The following is a 20,159-nucleotide window of genomic DNA, read 5'->3' on the forward strand; positions in this document are numbered from 1 at the left end:
ACATCCTCCTGGGAACTTGAGCGTGTGGAAGCTGCGGTCCCATGGGATGGCAGAGTCTCTCTGCAGGAAGCATCAAGCCTGCTACGTCACCACTGGTCTCTCTCTTGCTTTGAGAACACTTTTCTCAAGTGTGCCCTTGTAAGCCAGTGGGTTTTAGGCTTAGTCTGCAGAGATTCTCCTGGCAGCAGAACAGGGGGCTTTCTCATCAACGCTACCCCAGTCTCTAATTTTATCCATGTTATCTAAGTCATGCTGGAAAGTTAAAAGTAAGTAAAGGAAATAGGAGTTATTGGCAGGGGGTGGTGTTTGCTTGTTAGTCTTAACAGAAAGGAAACTTCAAAGAAGAGCTTTGGAAACACCAGCAATTCTCGTTAAGCCAAAATAATGAACTGTAAAGAGAGGCGCACCGCTCAGGAGGCTCTAGCTTGGATGTAACTGCACGAAAGTGCAGCCCCTCATTTTCCTTCCCATCTTGTTTCCCAGGACATCAAACACCAGCATTTCCAAAGGACCGTCTCAGTCAGGGCTGCTGAGAATGCCACAAACCCTTCCCCGAGCATCTCTATACGGAGCAGCAGAGGATCGGAGCAGGCAGGGGGCTTAGGAAACCCAAGGTGGACCATCTAGTTCAATTCCTCCTTATCCACCCATGGAAAGTGTCTCCAAGCGCCCCCATGACTTGCTGAAGGTCACACAAGGCGAAAGTGGTGGGGTGGGATCCAAGACGCAGGTCTCCCCACAACTAGCCGGCTCTTTCCTCTGGATCTGACTTCGCCGCACTGGGAGCAGGGGAACGCAGAAAGGGATTGTGTTGGGCTGACCCCGGCGGCGGGGAGGGGGGGGTAGTGAAGGGGCCACAAAGTGGGGACAGAAAGAAATCAGGGAAGCACACAGCGCCTGAAGATGGCGCTCCTCCTCCTTCCTCGGGCAGCGCTCCGCCAAGGCGGCTGATTCCCCCAGGGCTCAGCCTCGCCCAGAGGGGCCGCTCCCCGCGGAATTCGATACACGTAACCGGAAGTGGTGATGACAGTAACCAGGGCAACCTGGGATGCTGCGGTGAGCAAGGGACCTTTGGTCCCCATGTCAACACAAGGCTGGAAGCGGAGGCCAGCAGGTGAGTCACACGGGAAAGCCCGTGAATTTCTTCTTTCTAAATAAGACCGTGAAATCCTTGATCTATCATCGCTTCCATTGCCTTCCAGATTCCCAGTGAACACTCCCTGATCCCCATGACCAGTAGCTCTTCCTGTACTGTGCTCTTCTCAGCAAAAAATTTGTAATGTTTGCTTCCATTTTTATGGTTCAATTAAATGTGGCAAAAAAAAAAAAAAAAAGAAACCTGACATGACTGATACGTGAAAATTAAAACATCGTTCACGAAAAAGTCATTGGTATTCCTAGCTGAAATGGAGTTTTGTAGGATTTGCAATTCTGAATGGATGAAGTACAGGTTGTTTGGCATTTCAAAGTGTCTTTGAAAACTCTCCAGTAATTTGTCCCATGAGGCAGTCTCTTCAGCAATTCAAATTATTGTGGTTTTTTTTCCTTTCTCTACATCCACTCCATCATTTAGCCCTAGGAATAACTATTTCCCCCATGGGCCAGAATGAAAGAAGCCATACCAGGAAAAGAGTCTCGTTACGGAGACTTTCCGTTCTCTGCAAAGCCCTGCAGATCCCACTTCTTCCAGGCAGACTTTCGGATCCCCGAATCTCCTATCACTTCAAATCCGGGTTGTGGGTGTTCCTCCAGCATCACGCACTTCCCTCAAGCATAGAACTTCTTCCGTACGTCTAGACTTGCCTGTTTCCTCCACAGGACAGTAGCAGAATGGGGTCCTGCCATCCGTGTAGCTCCAGTGTAACCTGCCTACCTCTCAAAAGATGCTCCAAACACATTTGTTAAAGAAAGGAATGGACACTGTTCTGTTTCACTGGTCTTGAGGAAGCTATGCTGTTGCTCAGAGTGCATTAGCCAGGGCTTCCTCCCAAAGATGAAGAACCAGGCAGAGACAGGTAGAAGACCTCTCTGAACACAGGTCCTTTCCCTCCATGCAGCCAAGAACAGCCTTGCCTGGAATAATTCCCCTTTCCAGGGCAGCCGGCAGGCCCTGTGTCCCTGCCACCACCCTTCCACCCAAACCTGTCTGTTATTGGCCTTAGAAAGAGCCATCAAATGAAGTAAACCATACAGAAAAATACCAAACACTGCATGGTATCACTTATATGTGGAATTTTAAAGTCGAACTCATAGGAAAAGAGAGTAGAATGGCCATCATTCCAAAGTCCACAAATGACAAATGCTGGAGAGGCTGGAGAGAAAAGGGAACCCTGCTACACTGCTGGTGGGAATGCAGGTTGGTGCAGCCACTGTGGAAAACAGTATGGAGATTCCTCAAAAGACTAGGAATAGACTTACCATATGACCCAGGAATCCCGCTCCTGGGCATATATCCAGAAGGAGCCCTACTTCAAAAAGACACCTGCACCCCAATGTTCATAGCAGCAGTATTTACAATAGCCAAGACATGGAGACAGCCTAAATGTCCATCAACAGATGACTGAATGAAGAAGATGTGGTATATTTATTCAATGGAATACTACTCAGCCATAAAAACGGACAACATAACGCCATTTGCAGCAACATAGATGTCCATGGAGAATGTCATTCTAAGGGAAGTAAGCCAGAAAGAGAAGGAAAAATACCATATGAGATCACTCATATGTGGAATCTGAAGAAGAAAAAAAAAAGAACAGAATACAAAACAGAAATAGACTCATAGACACAGAATACAAACTTGTGGTTGCCAGGGGGAGGGGGGTGGGAAGGGACAGACTGGGAGTTCGAAATTTGTAGATACTGACAGGCATATGCAGAATAGATAAACAAGATTACACTGTATAGCACAGGGAAATATATACAAGACCTTGTGGTAGCTCACAGTGAAAAAGAATGTGACAATGAATATATGTATGTTCACGTATAACTGAAAAGTTGTGCACTACACTGCAATTTGACACAACATTGTAAACTGACTAACTCAATAAAAAAAGAAAGAAAGAAAAAGAGAGTAGAATGGTGATGGCCATGGACTGGGGGGTGGGGGGAAATTGGGAGAGGCTGGTAATAGGGTACAAATCTTCAGTTAAAAGATGAGTAATATCTGAGGATCTAATGTATAACAGGGTGACTATAGTTGATAACATTGTGCTGTATAATTGAAATGTGCCAAGAGAGTAGAACTTAAGTAAAATTAAAAAAAAGGTAAATATGTGAGTGATGGATGTGTTAATAAACTCAGTGGTAGAAATCCTTTCACAATACATACATAGAGCAAATCATCACACTGTACCCTGTAATATATTGCAGTTTTATTTAATTATACCTCAATAAAGCTGGAAAAAATCCTAAAAAAAAAAGCCCTAAGTCTTCCCTCCCGTCCCTCCACACATGGATGACTCGGTAGCCCTAACTCGGTTGGGTGATATTTCAAATATAATTTGCTTAACTCACGTCATGATCAAAACCTGTAGCCTTGAGTGCGTGGGCAGAAATGCTCAGCTGTGTTGCATTAGAGCCGATGTCAACTTTCTGTCCTACTCACCAAAGCCAGGAGGCGTGATTTAGAACTGAAAAGAGGATTTCCTAGGTTGGGCAGGATTTTCTCATTAAAATGACTTTCTGAAAAGCTTTATCTGTAAAAGTTTATACTCGGATCTAAAAATGCATTCCATTGCTAGCCTGATCCCTGTTGCCCCACACGCTGGTGGAAACCACAGCCGCCAACTCCAGGGCCAGGCTCCCCAGGGACTTTGTGCAGTTTCACTTCGTGATATTTCTCATAAAGAAAGTTACGGCCTTGCCTATGAAATTTGGAAAATATCAACATTTAAAGTTTTAAAGCTAGAGCTCATATTGAAAGGGTAGGGATATAATACATAATAATAATAATAATTGTTCTGATAAGAGCAAGTTTCTGGTAACAATGCCTCCTCTGGCCTTATCTAGAGTGATGAGGAAATCAGATAGATGTATGTATGTATGTATGTATGTATCTGTCTGTCTATATTTTCCTGAATAGAAAAAGTGTTCGGAATAGAAACTGTTTAGGTTAAATTATTAGTTAGGTACAGCTATACCTGCCAGCTCTACTTACAAAAGACCACCACACCTAATAGAGCATATGTTACTGAAGGCAAGTTCGTGTGCCCTATGCACATGAGGCCAGAGAAACTGAAACATCAGAGCTTGGAGCAGAGAAAGGTTTACTGCAGCGCCGAGCAAGGAGGACAGGGTGGCTCATGCCCAAGAAAATCCCGAACTCCTTGAAGAGTTTCAGCAAAGCATATTTAAAGGCAGGTAAGGGCTGGGGGTCAGAGGGTACCATGATCAGCTCGTGCATGATTCTCTGACCGGTTGATGAAGAAGGAACAGGGAGTCAACACCATCAACCCCCAGGCGCCAGAAGGTCTGGGGGCCATGTGCTCATGATCATCGAATAGTTAATTTCTTCCCTTTGGTGGTGGTTTTTAGCATCTGAAAAACTCAGGAAATACACATGAGATACTATGATCTGGGTGCTTCAGAGAGGGGCTGCAGCAGAGGACATGGGGGAGGGGTCTGTCCGGGGAAGGCCCCCCAGGGTCCTGCTCGGTCACACATTCATTTTCAGAGATACTATTCATCAGTGGTGATCTGCCACAGATTGGAGCAGACAGGCTCCACCTTGGGTGAAGTCACTGGGTCAAGAATATCGAAAGAGTTGATGTTTTAAAATGCCGTCAGAAGTAGTTCTAGAGGGAGAGGCAGTGTGATGTCTGAAATGGTATCAAGTAGCAGAACAAGAAAAATGTCACAGCTGAAGTCAGGGGTATCGCTATGATTTAAAAATTAATCTGAGGAAATCCACGTACCTATGAGGGCCACCCTCCACGTGGGAAATGCACTGTGCTGGGTGCTCTGTTTAAAGTCATCAATTGTCCCCACCCTTGCTAGGATCGTTGGTGCAGAGGGAGGTCCCGTCTTGGATAGACCATTCTTCGCTATAACCCAACCAGCTTACTCAGATCCCTGTTTTGCTTGGCCACGTAATACGGCATCAACAATAGCCGTCTATCCATAAAAATATTTAATTCCTGCAGTGAAAGTCACAGGCTACACCATAAAGAAAGGACAGGTGACAGAGCATCTCCCCTCACGGCTGTCAAGCCATCTGCATTGATGGATGGCTGAGCCCCCACAGTACTTCAGCACAAAAATTGATTTAAAACCCTGCACGGCACACACATACCTACTTAGGAACCAAAAGTGCTGCGACTTGAGCCTCCTGCTGTTCTGTTGCTAAGTTTCATTCCCTCTCCTACAGCCTGAAGTAAACCAGATGTGATTACCACCATCCGTGGGCTTAGCTGAGGCATTAAAGCATTTCCTTAGTTCGGTATTAAAATCACAGCCTTAAATACATTCCTTTGGGCTGTTTTCCAAAATATTTGCTTGGCAAATACATTCCAGAAATGCTATATGGTTTTCTTTCTTTCTTTTTTTTTTTTTTTGTCCACATAGAGAATATTTATCTCAAACTCCTGTCCACGCCACAAAGAATGTCTTTCACATCTATTTGAAATAGAGTTTTCTAAGTATTCGTGTTTTCACGGAAGTGCTGAGTCCTGCAGTCATTAGGTAACGCCAACCAGCGGAGAGGCACAAATTAAGACACTGAAGGTACATCTTGACTACTCCATAATACAAGTATTCATCCAAATATGCAAATTACATGGTTACACCCTGAGTAAGTGAGCATTTCTTTTAAAAGCATCCAGATGTTGTAAGTGGTAAAGAAACATCTGAAATATTTAGATGTCTTTAGGTCAAAATGAGAAATGAATTTTCTTGAAGTATCTGCATGCTTATTACACAGAAGATGCCGAGAAACAAGCTCTGAATAGACCCATTAACGGAATGAAAAATATTGATGAAGAAGAAATGCCCTGATAATTCTGGAACGTTCATTGGCCTGAGACTTCTACGTCACACGAAGGGCGATCTTTAGAAAGCTGCATTCTCTTTTTTTTAAAAAAATTTAAATATTTTGTTTTGGGGGTGTTGGGCGGGAGGGGAAGTAATTAGGTTTGTTTGTTTACTTACTGGAGGCGCTGGGGATTGAACCCAGGGCCTCGCGCATGCTAGGCACGCACTCTACCACTGAGCTCTACCCTCCCCCATTGGAAAGCTCTATTTTCTTCTCCATGATCGTGCGAGAGAATATGGACTGCCTCCCCTTTCAGCACACTTTGGTTGAGCCCCCAGCATTGAATTAGGCCAAACTCTACTAGAAACTTCTGAAGAAAAATCTATTGGTAAGTAAGGATCGCAGTATCACCAAGTACTTAAATAATCTCTATTTAAAACGAAGATTCAGATTCTGGAGAGAGCGGCGTCCAGCGCTAAGCTCCCTTTGCATGAGCAAATGAAGACAGAGCCCAGCTGGGGGGTTTCCATTTCAGGGGATGCGCCCTGGGAGCTGCCCACTGCTAAGAACTACTAAACTCCAAGGAGGACAGAGTCACATGCCAACTTTCCTCGGTGTTCATTTTAGATTAAAACATTTCTGCATTTCTAAATGTTTTTTTGTGCATGGTTTTATGCAACTCTGAGACTACCAGAATTACCGGTAGAGTAATTTGACAGAGTCTTCATTCATTCTCCGGAAATGTCAACTCCTGGATTGAAAAAAATCTCAGCTACTCAAAGGAGGCCCCTGCCTGCTCATGAGACAAGCCGCCTGCATCACAAATGCCGTAAGTTCATCCTCGCCATCCAGGTGGTGACCATCCCCTGTCGATCTCTCAGTGTTCATCAGTGAATGACAAGGAATTTCCAAGGTGGAAGAGACTCCGAGGGCCCTGAGGTGGTTTTCCCCAGAAGCACTGAAGTATTTTTAATTAGTAGAAGAAGTGTCACAGTTAGGCCCTGGAGCACAGAAAGTGGTTCCGTAATTTTCCAAAAGCAGGGAAAGCAGGCAGATCAGAAGAGTCTACTTGCTTTCCTAGGGCGGGAGGTTGGCAAGCTGAAAACATTAATTAACCAAGAGAACAGGCAGGAACCGGCTAACCCACGGCCCAGAAGCCCCCTCTCCCCACCTGCCAGCTTGTCCCGAGGCTCTGTTTCCTCCCTCAAAGGCGGGGACCAAGGCCAGGGCCAGAGCGCAGCCTGGTGAGCCCAGAACTTCCATTCTTATTGCTTGAGTTGCTTCTTAATCTATTTCTGCCAGTTGTGCCTAAAATTCCAATTTTTTAGAATTTTAATACATACTACATAAAGCAACGAAACACTAGTGTGAAAAGGGAGTTCTTGTCTCCGTTGTAAACCAAGTTGAAACCCCTGGGAAAACTCAATTAACATTTAAGAGAGGGCAAGCATGGGGAAGGCTGAGGACTGCTTTGCAAGTGCTCTTGGAATTTCCAGTCCACTTGAAAGAAGCGCAAACTGGAAATTGTCAATGACGCCTTATTGGCAATGTTTCTGCGTGGAGGCCCATGTGAAAAGCCAGCCGGTAAGACCTCTACAAACAAAATGCCTTGGTTTTACATCAAATAACTAGTAAATGAATGTGTGCTTTCGGTTTTAAAAAATAAAGTTTAAAATGCACACGTATCATGTTTTTATGATTCTCTGGCTTTTTAATTAATCAACCAGTTACTAAGCCTGACGGCATCCTGATTGCTCCAACTGGCCTACTCTCAGGGCAGGGCAACTGGGTTTGCGACACAAAATACTAAATTGTAGAGAAGGTGGAACATCTCTTCACGCTCTAATTGTCTGCTTTCTCCCCAAAGGAGCCAAACAAAAAGAGTAAAACTGTTAGCAAGTCCAAACTCGTTCTGCTCACCACACAACTGGCCAGTAAATCAGGAGACGAGGTGCTGGGGCAAAGAATAACAACTTTATTCAGAAAGCCGGCAGCCCGTGAAGAGGGGGGACTAACGTCCCAGAGAACCATCTTCCTCAAGTCAAAATTCAGGCTCCTTTTCTACTAAAAAGGGGAGGGGGTGTGGTTGGTTGTTGGAAACTTCTTGGTGTCGGAATCCTTTGTTCTTGCAGCTGTCCGCGTGGGTCAGGTCATGGTGCCCCTGTGAACCTCCCACAAGACAGACGTTATTCTCTGTTCTGCACCGTTTTCTCTATGTGAATGGCAAAGTGTTAAAACTTTAGAGGCCAGAGCTTGAGAATGGGCTGCCCTGCCTATTTCAGGCTCTGGGCAACATTCTTTTACAAAAGGTGCAGAAGCAGCATGACTCAGCACAGGAAACAGAGCACAGGGTGACAGCCAAAGGAACAGATCTAATACGGAGTCGGATTTGTTCCTGCTGATGACAGCGTCATCTGATGACTAAGTGAGCATTTTCCCTAGGGGGCTGTCCCGCAGATTCGGAGGTGGAAGAGCTGTCAAGAGGACACGTAGTTCAGGACTTGTTCTTTTTACGCTGCTTAACTTAACCTTTGAGAGCTCAGTTGAGCCAGGAAGTGACAGAGAAGAAAGAGAATCGGGTCTATGGCTGCCCTGACTGAAGAGGAAGCCCTCTGACCACTAGAGATGTTTCTAGAATTAGCGATCGGTTTCAAACAGTGAGGACACCTGTCTTCACCACAGAACCCCTTTCCCAGCTATCTTTTCACATGACATGGAGTAAAAAGGAAGTGGGAGAAACTGACAATACTGTTTGGAGACCTCTATGATTTAATAAATACAGCAACAATGCATCTTATTGCTAATTCCTTTCATTGCAGACATTGTAACGCACTGGCCACTCAAATGCTGCTGGGTGAGGTGGCTCAAAGCTGCTGGGCCTTTAGGGGACCTCTTTTGCCATGGGGAAGAACAAATCTGACTCCACATTAGATCTGTTTCTTTAGCTCTCACCCTGTGCTCTGTTGCCGGCACTGAGTCGTGCTGGTTCCGCACCTTTTGTAAAAGAATGAAATATACAGAGTAGCCCGTTCTCCAGGCTCTGACCTTTAAGGTTATAACACTTTCCCATTCATATAATGATAAAAAGTTGCAGAATAGAAAATAACATTTGTCTGGTTGGAGGTTTACAGGGACACCGTGACGTGACCTACGTGACAGCTACAAGAACAAAGGATTCCAACAGTTTGCAACAACCTCCCTTTTTAGTATAAAAGGAGCCTGAATTCTGACCTGGGGAAGATGATTCTCCCGGACATTAGTCCCCCATCTTCTAGGTCTGATGGCTTTCTGAATAAAGTCATTATTCATTGCCCCAAAACCTCGTGTCCCGATTTATTGGCCAGTTGTGCAGCGAGCAGAACAAGTTTGGACTCGGTAACACTTTGAGCCTCTTTGGTGGCAGCTGCCGGCTGGGAAGGGAAGCAGCTGGAGTGAGAAGTCAGGGGAGAGGGAGGCAGTCCAGGGAACTCTGTGGGAGGGGGGCCTGCTTCGTCGTGAAAACAGAAAGCTCCCCAGCAGGACAGGCTGCAGACAGGAAAGCAAGACTTACGCAGGCATAACGGCCAGAACAGGGAGTACAAACGCACAACTTCAGAGCAGAGGAAGCTGGCTCACTGATTTCCCCAGCTCCTGTCTGGCCCCCATGTAATTTCTGTAATGTCTATAAAGCAGGGCCAGCAGCAGCTGATTGTTTCCAGAGTCTGAGGAAAAGCCTGCAGGAGGGCTGTAATGAAACCGAAAAAGAAGAGGGCTCCTACCATTTGAGGAAGCGCATGCTGAAATTGGCCCTTCGCCCCACGGCCGGCTTCCTCTGTAACAAAGCCCACAGCAAATTACTTTGCCTTAATGGGCCCAGCTGTAAAATGGGGGAAACGGTGCTGAGAAGCCGGGTGGGACCGTAAACACAGCCAAAGCTTTAATTAATGGTAAAGCACTTGCTATAACCAGAGTACAACCGGAACACATATAACCACGCGGGACAGATAAGCACAGGGAAGGCTTTGAAAATCCATCTCCCTGTGGACCACCGTAAGAAGGCAGCGATTTTTCATGGAAGATTTGGGTTAAAAAGAAATTGACTGCCTTCGGGGCATCCTGCTTCAAAAGAGAAACCAGTGCAGGGTGGCCAGACCCAGCAGGGAGTTCCACACCCAAGCCAGCGCAGGGCTGCAAAGCAAACAGGGACTGCAGCCACACAAGAACCCAGACTTCAATGGCTCCCCGGAAAACCCAGGCAGGAAAACAAAAACACCTTCCAAATGAGACCCCGGGTTATCGTTTCTCTGCGCCTCAGAGCCTCCATCCAAACAAAAACAAGACTTTTCTTTTATTGAGCCTTTCTTTTCTTGGGTATCTTCCACTAATTCACTGCTCACTTCTGCTTCTTGATAAAGGAAGCAAGCTATATTATTTTTAAAAAAAGGTCTTACCGAGACTTGTGACTTCCAGAAAGAGTGATACACACACACACACACACACACACACACACACACACATACACACAGCACAAAGACTAAGCCTCTACCATGTATGTATCACTTTTAGATGCATTATTTTTTTAAATCTTCACAACAGCATCATGAGATAGTTTTCGTTATCCTCATTCTTCGTCTTTTTTTTTTTTTAGCAGATAAGGAAATGCAACCTGTAAATGACCTAGAAGCCTTGGGCCCCACCCTGCCTACCGTACCGTCTTCTGATAGCCCTGAGCCAAATGCAACTCGTCCACAGCCTCGTTTTTACATAGGTAGGTGCCATGTTTTTAATCGTGATCACGTTTGTAATGTTATATACAGTAAAGATTTGGGGGTAAAGTGACAGATTCAGACACAGTTCTGCTACCATGGCCAAGATGCAGAATAGTTCTGTAAAAGGGAAGAAGAAATCCAACTCCATGTGAGATCTGTTCCTTTGGCTCTAACCCTGTGCTATTTCCTGTGCTGAGTCATGCTGCTTCTGCACCTTTTGTAAAAGAATGAAATATACAGGGTAGCCCATTCTTGAGGCTCTGACCTTTAAGGGTGTTAACACTTTCCCATTTATATAACAATAACAAGTTGCAGAATAGAAAATAACATTTGTCTTGTTGGAGGTTCACAGGGGCACCATGACCTGACCCACGCGGACAGCTGCAAGAACAAAGGATTCCGACACCAAGAAGTTTGCAGCAACCAACCACACCCCCTCCCCTTTTTAGTATAAAATGAGCCTGAATTCTGACTTGGGGAAGATGGTTCTCCAGGACATTAGTCCCCCATCTTCTCGGTCTGCTGGCTTTCCGAATAAAGTTGTTATTCCTACCCCAACATCTCATCTCCCTGTTTACTGGCCTGTCATGCAGTGAGCAGAACAAGTTTGGACTTGGCAACAGTTCTCTCACATACTCTCCCTCAAAATTCCTTCATGTCACCCTCTGTGATCAACCCCTTCCCCTAACCCCAATTCCTGGTAACAATCAATCTGTTTTCTGTTCCATAATTTTGCCCTTCCCAGAAGATAGCTACCATCTTAACACTCTGGCTACCCATGAGTTCAAAAGATGCCCACCTTCCTCTGTGAATATCCACCCAGAAGAGCAATGCAGGAACAGCACGTGGGACAGGGCAGGGCACAGGATGACATGGGCACCGTGAGGAGGGGAGGAAGGAAGGAAGGGAGGGAGGAAGGGAGGGAGGGAGGGAGGGAGGAAGGAAGGGAGGGAGGGAGGAAGGGAGGAGACTTCTCCCACACAGTTGGATCTGCTGAGTCAGGTGTGACCTCCAGTGGTGTCCACTGTCCCAGCAGACCCCACCACAGACCTGGCTTGGGTCCTGTCTGTCCTGGCCCTGAGCTCCCGGGAGCTCACTTTGGAGAGTCAGTTCTACCTTCAAAGACCTGGCCCCAGGGCCTGCAGTTCCCTTCACCCAGAGCTCCCAACCCTTTCTTCCGACGGCACATTCCTCTGCACCAGAATATTCTTTCAAGCTGCCCAACTGCAACCGGTGGCAAGATTTCAACCAGTCTACCTAGAGTACTGGCAGCCAGGTGTTGGAGGAGGGTTCCACCTGCAGCACCTCAGCTAACAAAGATGTTATCATCCTCTATCGTTCAGCGCAGAGCCTAATGTTATGAGGCCAGCAGGGTTCCAGAGAGTGACAACAGCCTGCTTTCTCAGAAGGGTATTCAATCCAAATACAGGATCAAGTATCAATTTTCCAAGCAGTCCAGAAGGCAGGGACTGTCACCACACGGTGTCAGAGAGTGTGTGCTCTGTAAAGACCATGGTCTAGCAGACAGGACGGGGAGGCCCACCCAAATGGGGCAGGAAGGGGGGGGCTTTCCCTAGTGAGCCGTGGCAAAGGCCCTACGAGGAGGCACAGCTAACATCACGTGTGAGATATGAGCGTGAAGTGACACGTTCCTCCAGCTTCGCCCAGGAAGATTTGTTTTCTTTAATATTCAGATCACTTGGGAAGCTGGCCAGAAAAGGGCTCTGAAGCCTCCTATCATGGCACTAAAATTGGAAAAAAAATTCCTAGAGCCCTTCCATTGAAAGGGTCTTCTTAGGGTTAGAGGGGAAAGTGTGTGAGAGGGGAGGGGAAAGAGGAGAGGTGAACCAGGGGCGGCAGGGGAGCGGAGATAGAGACCTGGGAGGCAAGGGGCAGGGAACTCTTCTCTGTTAATCTAGGTCAGCCTTGGGGTAAAGTAGTAAATAAATCTGCACATTAATTTTTAATGCATATATCACAGATTAAGTATTAGGTTTTTTTTAATGAAAAGAGAAGATTCTAATAATCATTATGTTCTTGCTTTGGCAAAAACAGTTAATGGAATATACACATATATTTGATTCTGAAGAATAATGATATATTGTAAGATGGATTCTAAATATAGAATTAAATATCATATATGACATATAATATATAGTATATATAACAATATGTTGTATATGACATATAATATGGGCCATAAATATATAGTAATTACACATTAAACTCTATATTTGAACTAGAACCATGAAATTAGAATAAAAAAACTAAACAGGCCCAAAGTTATTCTTTTCGCTCTCCTATGTTTTAAACAATTTCTACAAAAATTCTACATAAATCTGTAATTACATTGAAGAGTTATTAAAACTTTAAAGAGTTTGGGTGGTTCATTGGGAAGCCCACCCACTATTGCTGCTCTCCCAAAGCACCCCTCAGAGTAAGGCCCCTACTGAGACTATGAGGATGGACAGACCTCTTTCTGTTCACTGCCAGCACAGTGAGGAGAGGGGGTCAGGTGCACCTTCCATTCTTCACATGCTTGCAAAGGGGTCTTCCTCTCATCTTCAGAGTGGAGCCTGTGGGGGGTGGCCAGAGATGTTGTACAAGTACCTCCCCCTAAGTCATCCACCTGCCTCGCGTCCTCTGCAGACAGGCTGCCCCTGGCCTCCTGGAGCTGCAGGCTCTGGATAAGCAACCGACAAGCTTCCAAGTCAGCTTCCCACACTTTTCCAAGCAGCGGACACTTGCAGCTAAAACACAGAGGAAACAAAGACATAAAAATGAATTCAGTGATGTTTCATCGTACCAACTCAACAGCTTGTCTACCTGGCTAATGGTTAGCTAGTCATCTTAGAGTTAACAATGTCATTTTGCACAGTGATGCAACTTCAACCAGAAGACTCAGAGGGGCCAAGTTTGTACACCATCAAGTAACAGGGAAATAAGTATTGTCCTTCTTAGCTACTTGGTCTGCAAGGACATCCAAGAGCTAAGGATTTTTGCAGACTTGGTGGCCCAATACAACACCCGCTGTGCTCCAGCTCTGCTGGTTTTCTTTGAGTTCCCAGACCTGCCCAACTCCCCTGGGGTTAAGTACTTTTTCATGTATGATTTCAACTGCCTCCCCTACCATTTCCCCCTCCCAACACACACTCACCAGGTGATGTAAATGAGTGAAGCAATGCAGGGGCAATATAAACCGTAACGACTGATATTCAGCCTCAGTGGCAGAAAATAATAGAAAGGAGTGAACTTTTGAGCCCTTTATCAGCTCAGACCAAGTAAAGCTATGCAGAATATAGATTCAAAGTTCACAAAAATTTTGATTTTTCACGGAAAGCCAAAAATTGGGAATTTTAAATGAAAATATGTAGTTTTCATCCATCCATTCAGCTTTAAGCTGGATGTTCTTATACACCTATCTTCCACTTAATAACCCTTCCTTCTGCTGTGTCTAATCTGCTATTCAACTTATCTCTTGTGTTTTCAATTTGAGTTACTTTATTTTTCAGTTCTATAATTTCTGTGTGATTTTTTGAATATATTTCAGTTCTCTGCTGAAATTATCCATCATGTCCTCTATCTTCCTGAACATATGTATCATTATTTTAAAGCCTGTATCTATAAATGATAAATCCAGAAGGAAAAAAGAAAGAACGAGGCAGAAACAATATAAGGAGAGCTCTTAGCTCAGCATTTTCAGATAATTGACAAGGGACATCAAACTACACACTCAGGCAGCATTATAATCTCAAAGTGGGGGAAATCAAAGATAAAACACACTTAGGTTCATCTTAGTGAAACTGCTGAACAGCAAAGAAACAGATCAAAGCTCTTAAAAACAGCAAGGGGGGAAATACTAACAACTATATATAAAATAGATAAAAACCAAATGTCTTCTGTGCAGCACAGGGAACTATATTCAATATCTTGTAGTAAGCTATAATGAAAAAGAATATATGTATGTGTATGTATGACTAAAACATTATGCTGTATGTCAGAAATTGACACATTGTAACTGACTATACAATTTAAAAATCAGAAAAAAAACCAGCTGGGGGGGAAAAACAGACATTCACTTCAAGACAATAATATGGGTGAGAGAAATGGATGCCAGGAGATAATAAAGCTACACCTTTAAAATAGTGGAAAAAACCTAACAATCTATAAATTACACAATTATTTTTAAAAGCCTTCAAAAATAAAAGTAAAAGAAAGATATCTTCAGATAAATAAAAACGGAAAGAATTCCTTGGCAACACATCCATGATAAAGGAAACGATCCCAGCTGGAAGCACGGACATGCATAAAGGAAAGAAAAACAATAAAAAGACTAAACATGTGGGTAAATCTAAGTGAACAGTGATGCAAAAAATGGCAATAATAATTTATTTTGCAGTCTAACATATATGAAGAATTAAAATACATACCACCCAGCCTAAAGAGAAGGAAGGAACAAAAGGAATTAAGATAGCTTCAAGTCCTTGTGTTGTCTGGAAAGTAGTAAAGTGTTCATTTGCATTAGATTTTAAAAAGCCACAGATTCATATTGAAACCCTTATGGTAGTCATAAAACTGAGATTAAAAGAATGTATAACTGGCAAGCTAATATGGGAGAAATATTCCTAAATTTAAAAAATACTGAAGTCTTATTTTGATGAAAGCAATAAAGACAGGAATAAACATGATACAGATAGGGAAAATGGTAAAATATAACTATTTATGCCCAAATATATTAGGAATTATATTAAATATAAATAGGTAAATACTGTATTTAAAAGGCAAAGATTTTAGACTAGAATAAAATAAATCAAAATCTAATTGCATATTGTCTATAAAAGACACACATTAAATATAAGACACAAACAGGCTTCAGATAAAAAGATGGAAATTGTATGTCATCAAAGTATCAGAGATAAAGTATAATGGGAAAAGGACAGTCTTTAAACACGTGTACTACGTCAACTGGACTATCACTACAGGGAAAAAGTCAAATCATGATTATTGGCTCACATCATCCAAACATCAATTTCAGGTGCATTATAGATGAAAATGTGAAAGATAAAAGAATAAAACGTTTAGAACATAATGCAGGCATACCTCGCTTGTTTGTGCTTCATTTTACTGCACTTCACAGGTAGTGCATTTTTTTTACAAATTGAAGGTTTGTGGCAACCCTGTGTCCAGCAAGTCTGTCAGCGTCATTATTTTCACAGCATTTGCTCACTTCATGTCTCTGTGTCATATTTTGGAAGTTCTCACAATATTTCAAACCTTCCATCAGCAGAAAGATTATGCTGTTACTCGTTGAAGTTTTAGCTGATGGTTAGCATTTTTTAGCAATAAAGTATTTTTTAAATTAAGATACATACCTTGTTTTTTAAGACTGCTATTTGCACACTTAATAGGCTATAATATAGTGCAAACATAAATTTTATATGCACTGAGAAATCCAAATATTCATGTGACTCACTTCATTGCGATATTTGCTTTATCGTCATGGTCTGTAGCCGAACCTGCAGTGTCTCTGAGGTGTGCCTGTACAGAACATCTTTATGACTTTGCAATAAGCAAAGGTCTCTCAAACAGGATATAAAAAGTACTAACTATAAAGAAAACACATGATAAATTTGACTATTAATATTAAGAACTTGTATTCATCCAAAAACACCACTGAGGGAATGAAATGGTAAGCCACAGAGTGGAAGAAATTATTTGTTAACATATACAACCAATGAAAGACTGATTCCAGAATATAAACAGGACTCCTACAGACAACTCACTTTTTTAAAAGGGTGAAGACTTGGACAGACACTTCACAAAAGAGGGCATCTAATTGGCCAATGAGTAACTTATAAAAAGATACTCAACGCCATTTATCATCAGGAAAATGCATATTCAACTACAGTGCGATGTACTGTACATTCAACAAAATGGCTAAAATTTAAAATCCTGACAATACCAAGTGTCAGGAAAGGCGCAGAATTATCTGTACTCTCCTATACCGCTGATAGGAGTGTACACGAATGCAGTGTCTTTGAAATCTCTTTGACAGATGTACTAATGTTGAAAGTGTCAATCGTATGACCCAGCAGCAGATTGCCTAGGTATACACTCATGAAATGCACACACGGTCAGTTCTCATTATTCACAGTAGTCACGTTCTGTCACCTCACCACTGCAAGCACTGAATTAGCAGATGCTGAAACATTGCTCCCAGGGGATATGCAGGGTTAGAGTCCCATGAGCTTGTGGTGAGAAAATTATCATCAACTGGTTGATTTATAACCTTGTTTTATGTTAGTTTCTGTTTAAAGACTCCTTATTTGATATAAATCGTTGATTCACTAATACTGGACTCTCGGTCAGGAGCATCGTAACTCAGTTCTGAACAAAGCTTACCTAACACATGTGTTTTCTCCACAAGGCACGTCACAGCCCTCCTGCACCTGGGAACACCAGACGGCACCTCAGTGCTATGCTGGGGCCACCATTTGAACAGCAGAATCACCAAGAAAAAGCACAAAGATGTGGGGAAAAAAAGGCATTAAGTAGACAGCAGAAAGGACACTTTCTACAGAATAAGAACTATAACAAGAAAGCAGGGCATTGCCTTGTTTGACCTCACCTGGGATCGTGTGCATCAGAGGACCCAAGTTTTCAGCCACTCTGGCCACATCCATGAATGACTGTGAAAGGTCTGTAGGTATTGATTTTAGGGTCACAAATAAATCTGAGTAAGTAGACAAACTCACACATACAGAGTCCACAAATAATGAAGATCAACTGTCTGTGTGATCAGACAACATCATTTGTAACATCCAAAACCCAGGAGGGGAAACAAATGTCCATAAGTAGAAGAATGGATAAACTGTGGACTGTTCTTTTGTTAGAATGTCACATTGCAAAGAAGGTGAATTAGGACATTTGCAACAATACGGGTGAATTCTTAAAAACATAAGGTTAGACAAAAACAAAGAGGAGGCGTTATGATTCCATCTACTTTATATTTCAAAATCTGCAAAGCTAATTCATCGCGTTCAACACTAGGATGGTGGCTACTTTGGGGAGGAGTGGGGTCACGACAGGGAGAGATGTGAGCAGGGCTGCGTTTTATTTTTCAGCGGTAGTGGCGACGAGCATGTTCATTATATACAAACTCATCAAGCTGTATATGCGTGATGTGTGCACTTTCTGATTGTGTTATGTGCTGGTAAAAGTGAAAAAGGGAGAAAGAGAAGGCAGACGTTCCGAGCCGTGTCCTGGAGCAGGAGAGCAGGAGTGGGGTCTGGTCCACAAGGGAAGAGACTGTCCGTTTTAGGAACACTGGACTCTATTTTCCAGCCTCCCATTTGTAGCCAATCTGATAGGTGACAACTGGCATCTTGTTGGAAGCTGTGTTTCTCCACTACGGTCGCTTCACAGCCACTCCGATTTTCTTCTGTGACTCGTCTCTTCCCATCCGTTGCCTGTTTATTCCGTTCTTGGGTTCTCCGACCTTTTCCTAAGGCTTTTGTCGCAGGACGAGTTTTATTGCCACATCAATATGATCATTTTTATAGTCTACTCAATTTTCTCTTTCTTCTTGTGTCCAGTTTACCACTTTATATCTTTGATAGAAATCAGTCCATTTTCTCATAGGTCTCATATGAACTGTGATGCTTGTTCATAAATTTACAAATTATTTTTTAAATCACTTGTCTCCATAGACATTCCCCCTTTTCATTCTGTATTTTATTTATTTAACTCTTTTCTGATTTACCTTGCTCAGTCTTACCAGAGGCTTGCTACCTTATTAATCTTTTTGCTTTGGTAATCTTTGATACTGATTTTTGTTCTCTAGTTTCTTGTTTGCTGATCTTGTCTTTATCTTTACTTTTCTCTCATTTCTTTAGATTTATTATTTTTTATTAGCTGCTTCCGTTAAACACTTGTTTTCTTTCTTTCATGTTCCTCTTGCTATTTTAATTTTCTAATAAATGTGTTTAAAGCTCTAAATTTTCACCTAGTAGTACTTTAATCATGTTTAATATTTTTAAGTTTTATTATAACATGCTTTTTCAATTTTAAAAAGTATTAAATATTATAAATATCCAGAAAATACGGAAAATAGATTAAGAAACACTTGTATACCTACCATCAAACTTACTGGTTTTTCATACTTTCCTGTAATTGAATCTGATTCCCAGCATTGGCAACATTATTGTCCCCAAATTTGACACATAGTGTTTTCACTGTCTTTCCTCATGAGTCCCTCTTTAACTCAAGGGCGATTTAGCAATAGTTTTGCAATTTCTAGACAGAAGCCTTTATCAGCTCCTTCTGTGTTAGATTAATATCTGATTTTATTAAATAGTTGGAAATCTGCTTTATAAACTGTAGACTTCCTCTCTCGCCTAGGAGTGCATGCTCACTCTGTGTAAATGTTCTTTATGTCCCAAGAAAATGAGTGCTCTGTTCACTGACTCTAAAGTTACAGCATACTATGTTATTGAATTTAATTATATATTTGCTTTTATTTTGTCTGCTTTATCTACCATTTTCTGAAATGAATGTTTGAAATTTCCAGCCTCTGTTTTTCAATTGAAGTATAATTGACGTACGAAGTATTAGTTTCAGGTGTATAACAAATGGTTTGAGATTTACATACATTGTAAAGTGATCATCACCTTAAGACTAGGTAACATCCATCACCACACAGAGTTACACAGTTTGTTTTTCTTGTGAGAACTTTTAAGATCTACTTTCTTAGCAACTTTCAAATATACAATACAGTATTGTTAACTCTAATCACCATGCTGTATTTTACACTCCCAGGACTTAACTATTTTATACTGGGAAGTTTGTAACTTTTGACTCACTTTATCTATTTCACCCAACCTCTTCCCCACATCAAACAGTATGGAGATTCCTCAAAAGACTAAGAATAGACTTATCATATGACCCAGGAGTCCCGCTCCTGGGCATATATCCAGAAGGAACCCTACTTCAAAAGGACACCTGCACCCCAATGTTCACAGCAGCACTATTTACAATAGTCAAGACATGGAAACAGCCTAAATGTCCATTGACAGATGACTGGATAAAGAAGATGTGGTATATTTATACAATGGAATACTACTCAGCCATGAAAACTTGACAACATAACACCATTTGCAGCAACATGGATGTTCCTGGAGAATGTCATTCTAGGTGAAGTAAGCCAGAAAGAGAAAAAAAATACCATAAGAGATCGCTCATATGTGGAATCCAATTTCAATTTTTGATTCATCTATTTTCTCCCAAAGTGCTATTGATTGTTTTATGTATTTCAGATTTTGTTAGATGTATATGTTTCAATCATTAATTTTTCTACTGCTTCTTTTAAGTATATGATGATCTTATTTGTTGATACAATATTTTTTCCTTAAAATCTATTTTGTCTGATATTATAATTGTTACTC

General features: G+C 42.4%; 1 protein-coding gene across 3 annotated transcripts in view; it reads right to left on the reverse strand.

Annotated features, from left to right (window-relative positions):
• DISC1 (DISC1 scaffold protein) overlaps positions 1 to 20,159 on the reverse strand; it is a 314,908-nt gene that overhangs the window by 20,632 nt on the left and 274,117 nt on the right. For all 3 annotated transcript variants that reach the window (XR_012509909.1, XR_012509908.1, XM_074373156.1), the window contains exon 11: positions 13,190 to 13,466. Coding sequence is in view for 1 of the 3 variants with exons in the window: in XM_074373156.1 (XP_074229257.1) it covers positions 13,190 to 13,466 (277 nt within the window). In the remaining 2 variants the exon portion in view is untranslated. The remainder of the gene's footprint in view (positions 1 to 13,189; positions 13,467 to 20,159) is intronic.

Source organism: Camelus bactrianus, chromosome 11 (genome assembly GCF_048773025.1).
Source record: "Camelus bactrianus isolate YW-2024 breed Bactrian camel chromosome 11, ASM4877302v1, whole genome shotgun sequence".
In the NCBI taxonomy this organism is placed as follows: Eukaryota; Metazoa; Chordata; class Mammalia; order Artiodactyla; family Camelidae; genus Camelus; species Camelus bactrianus.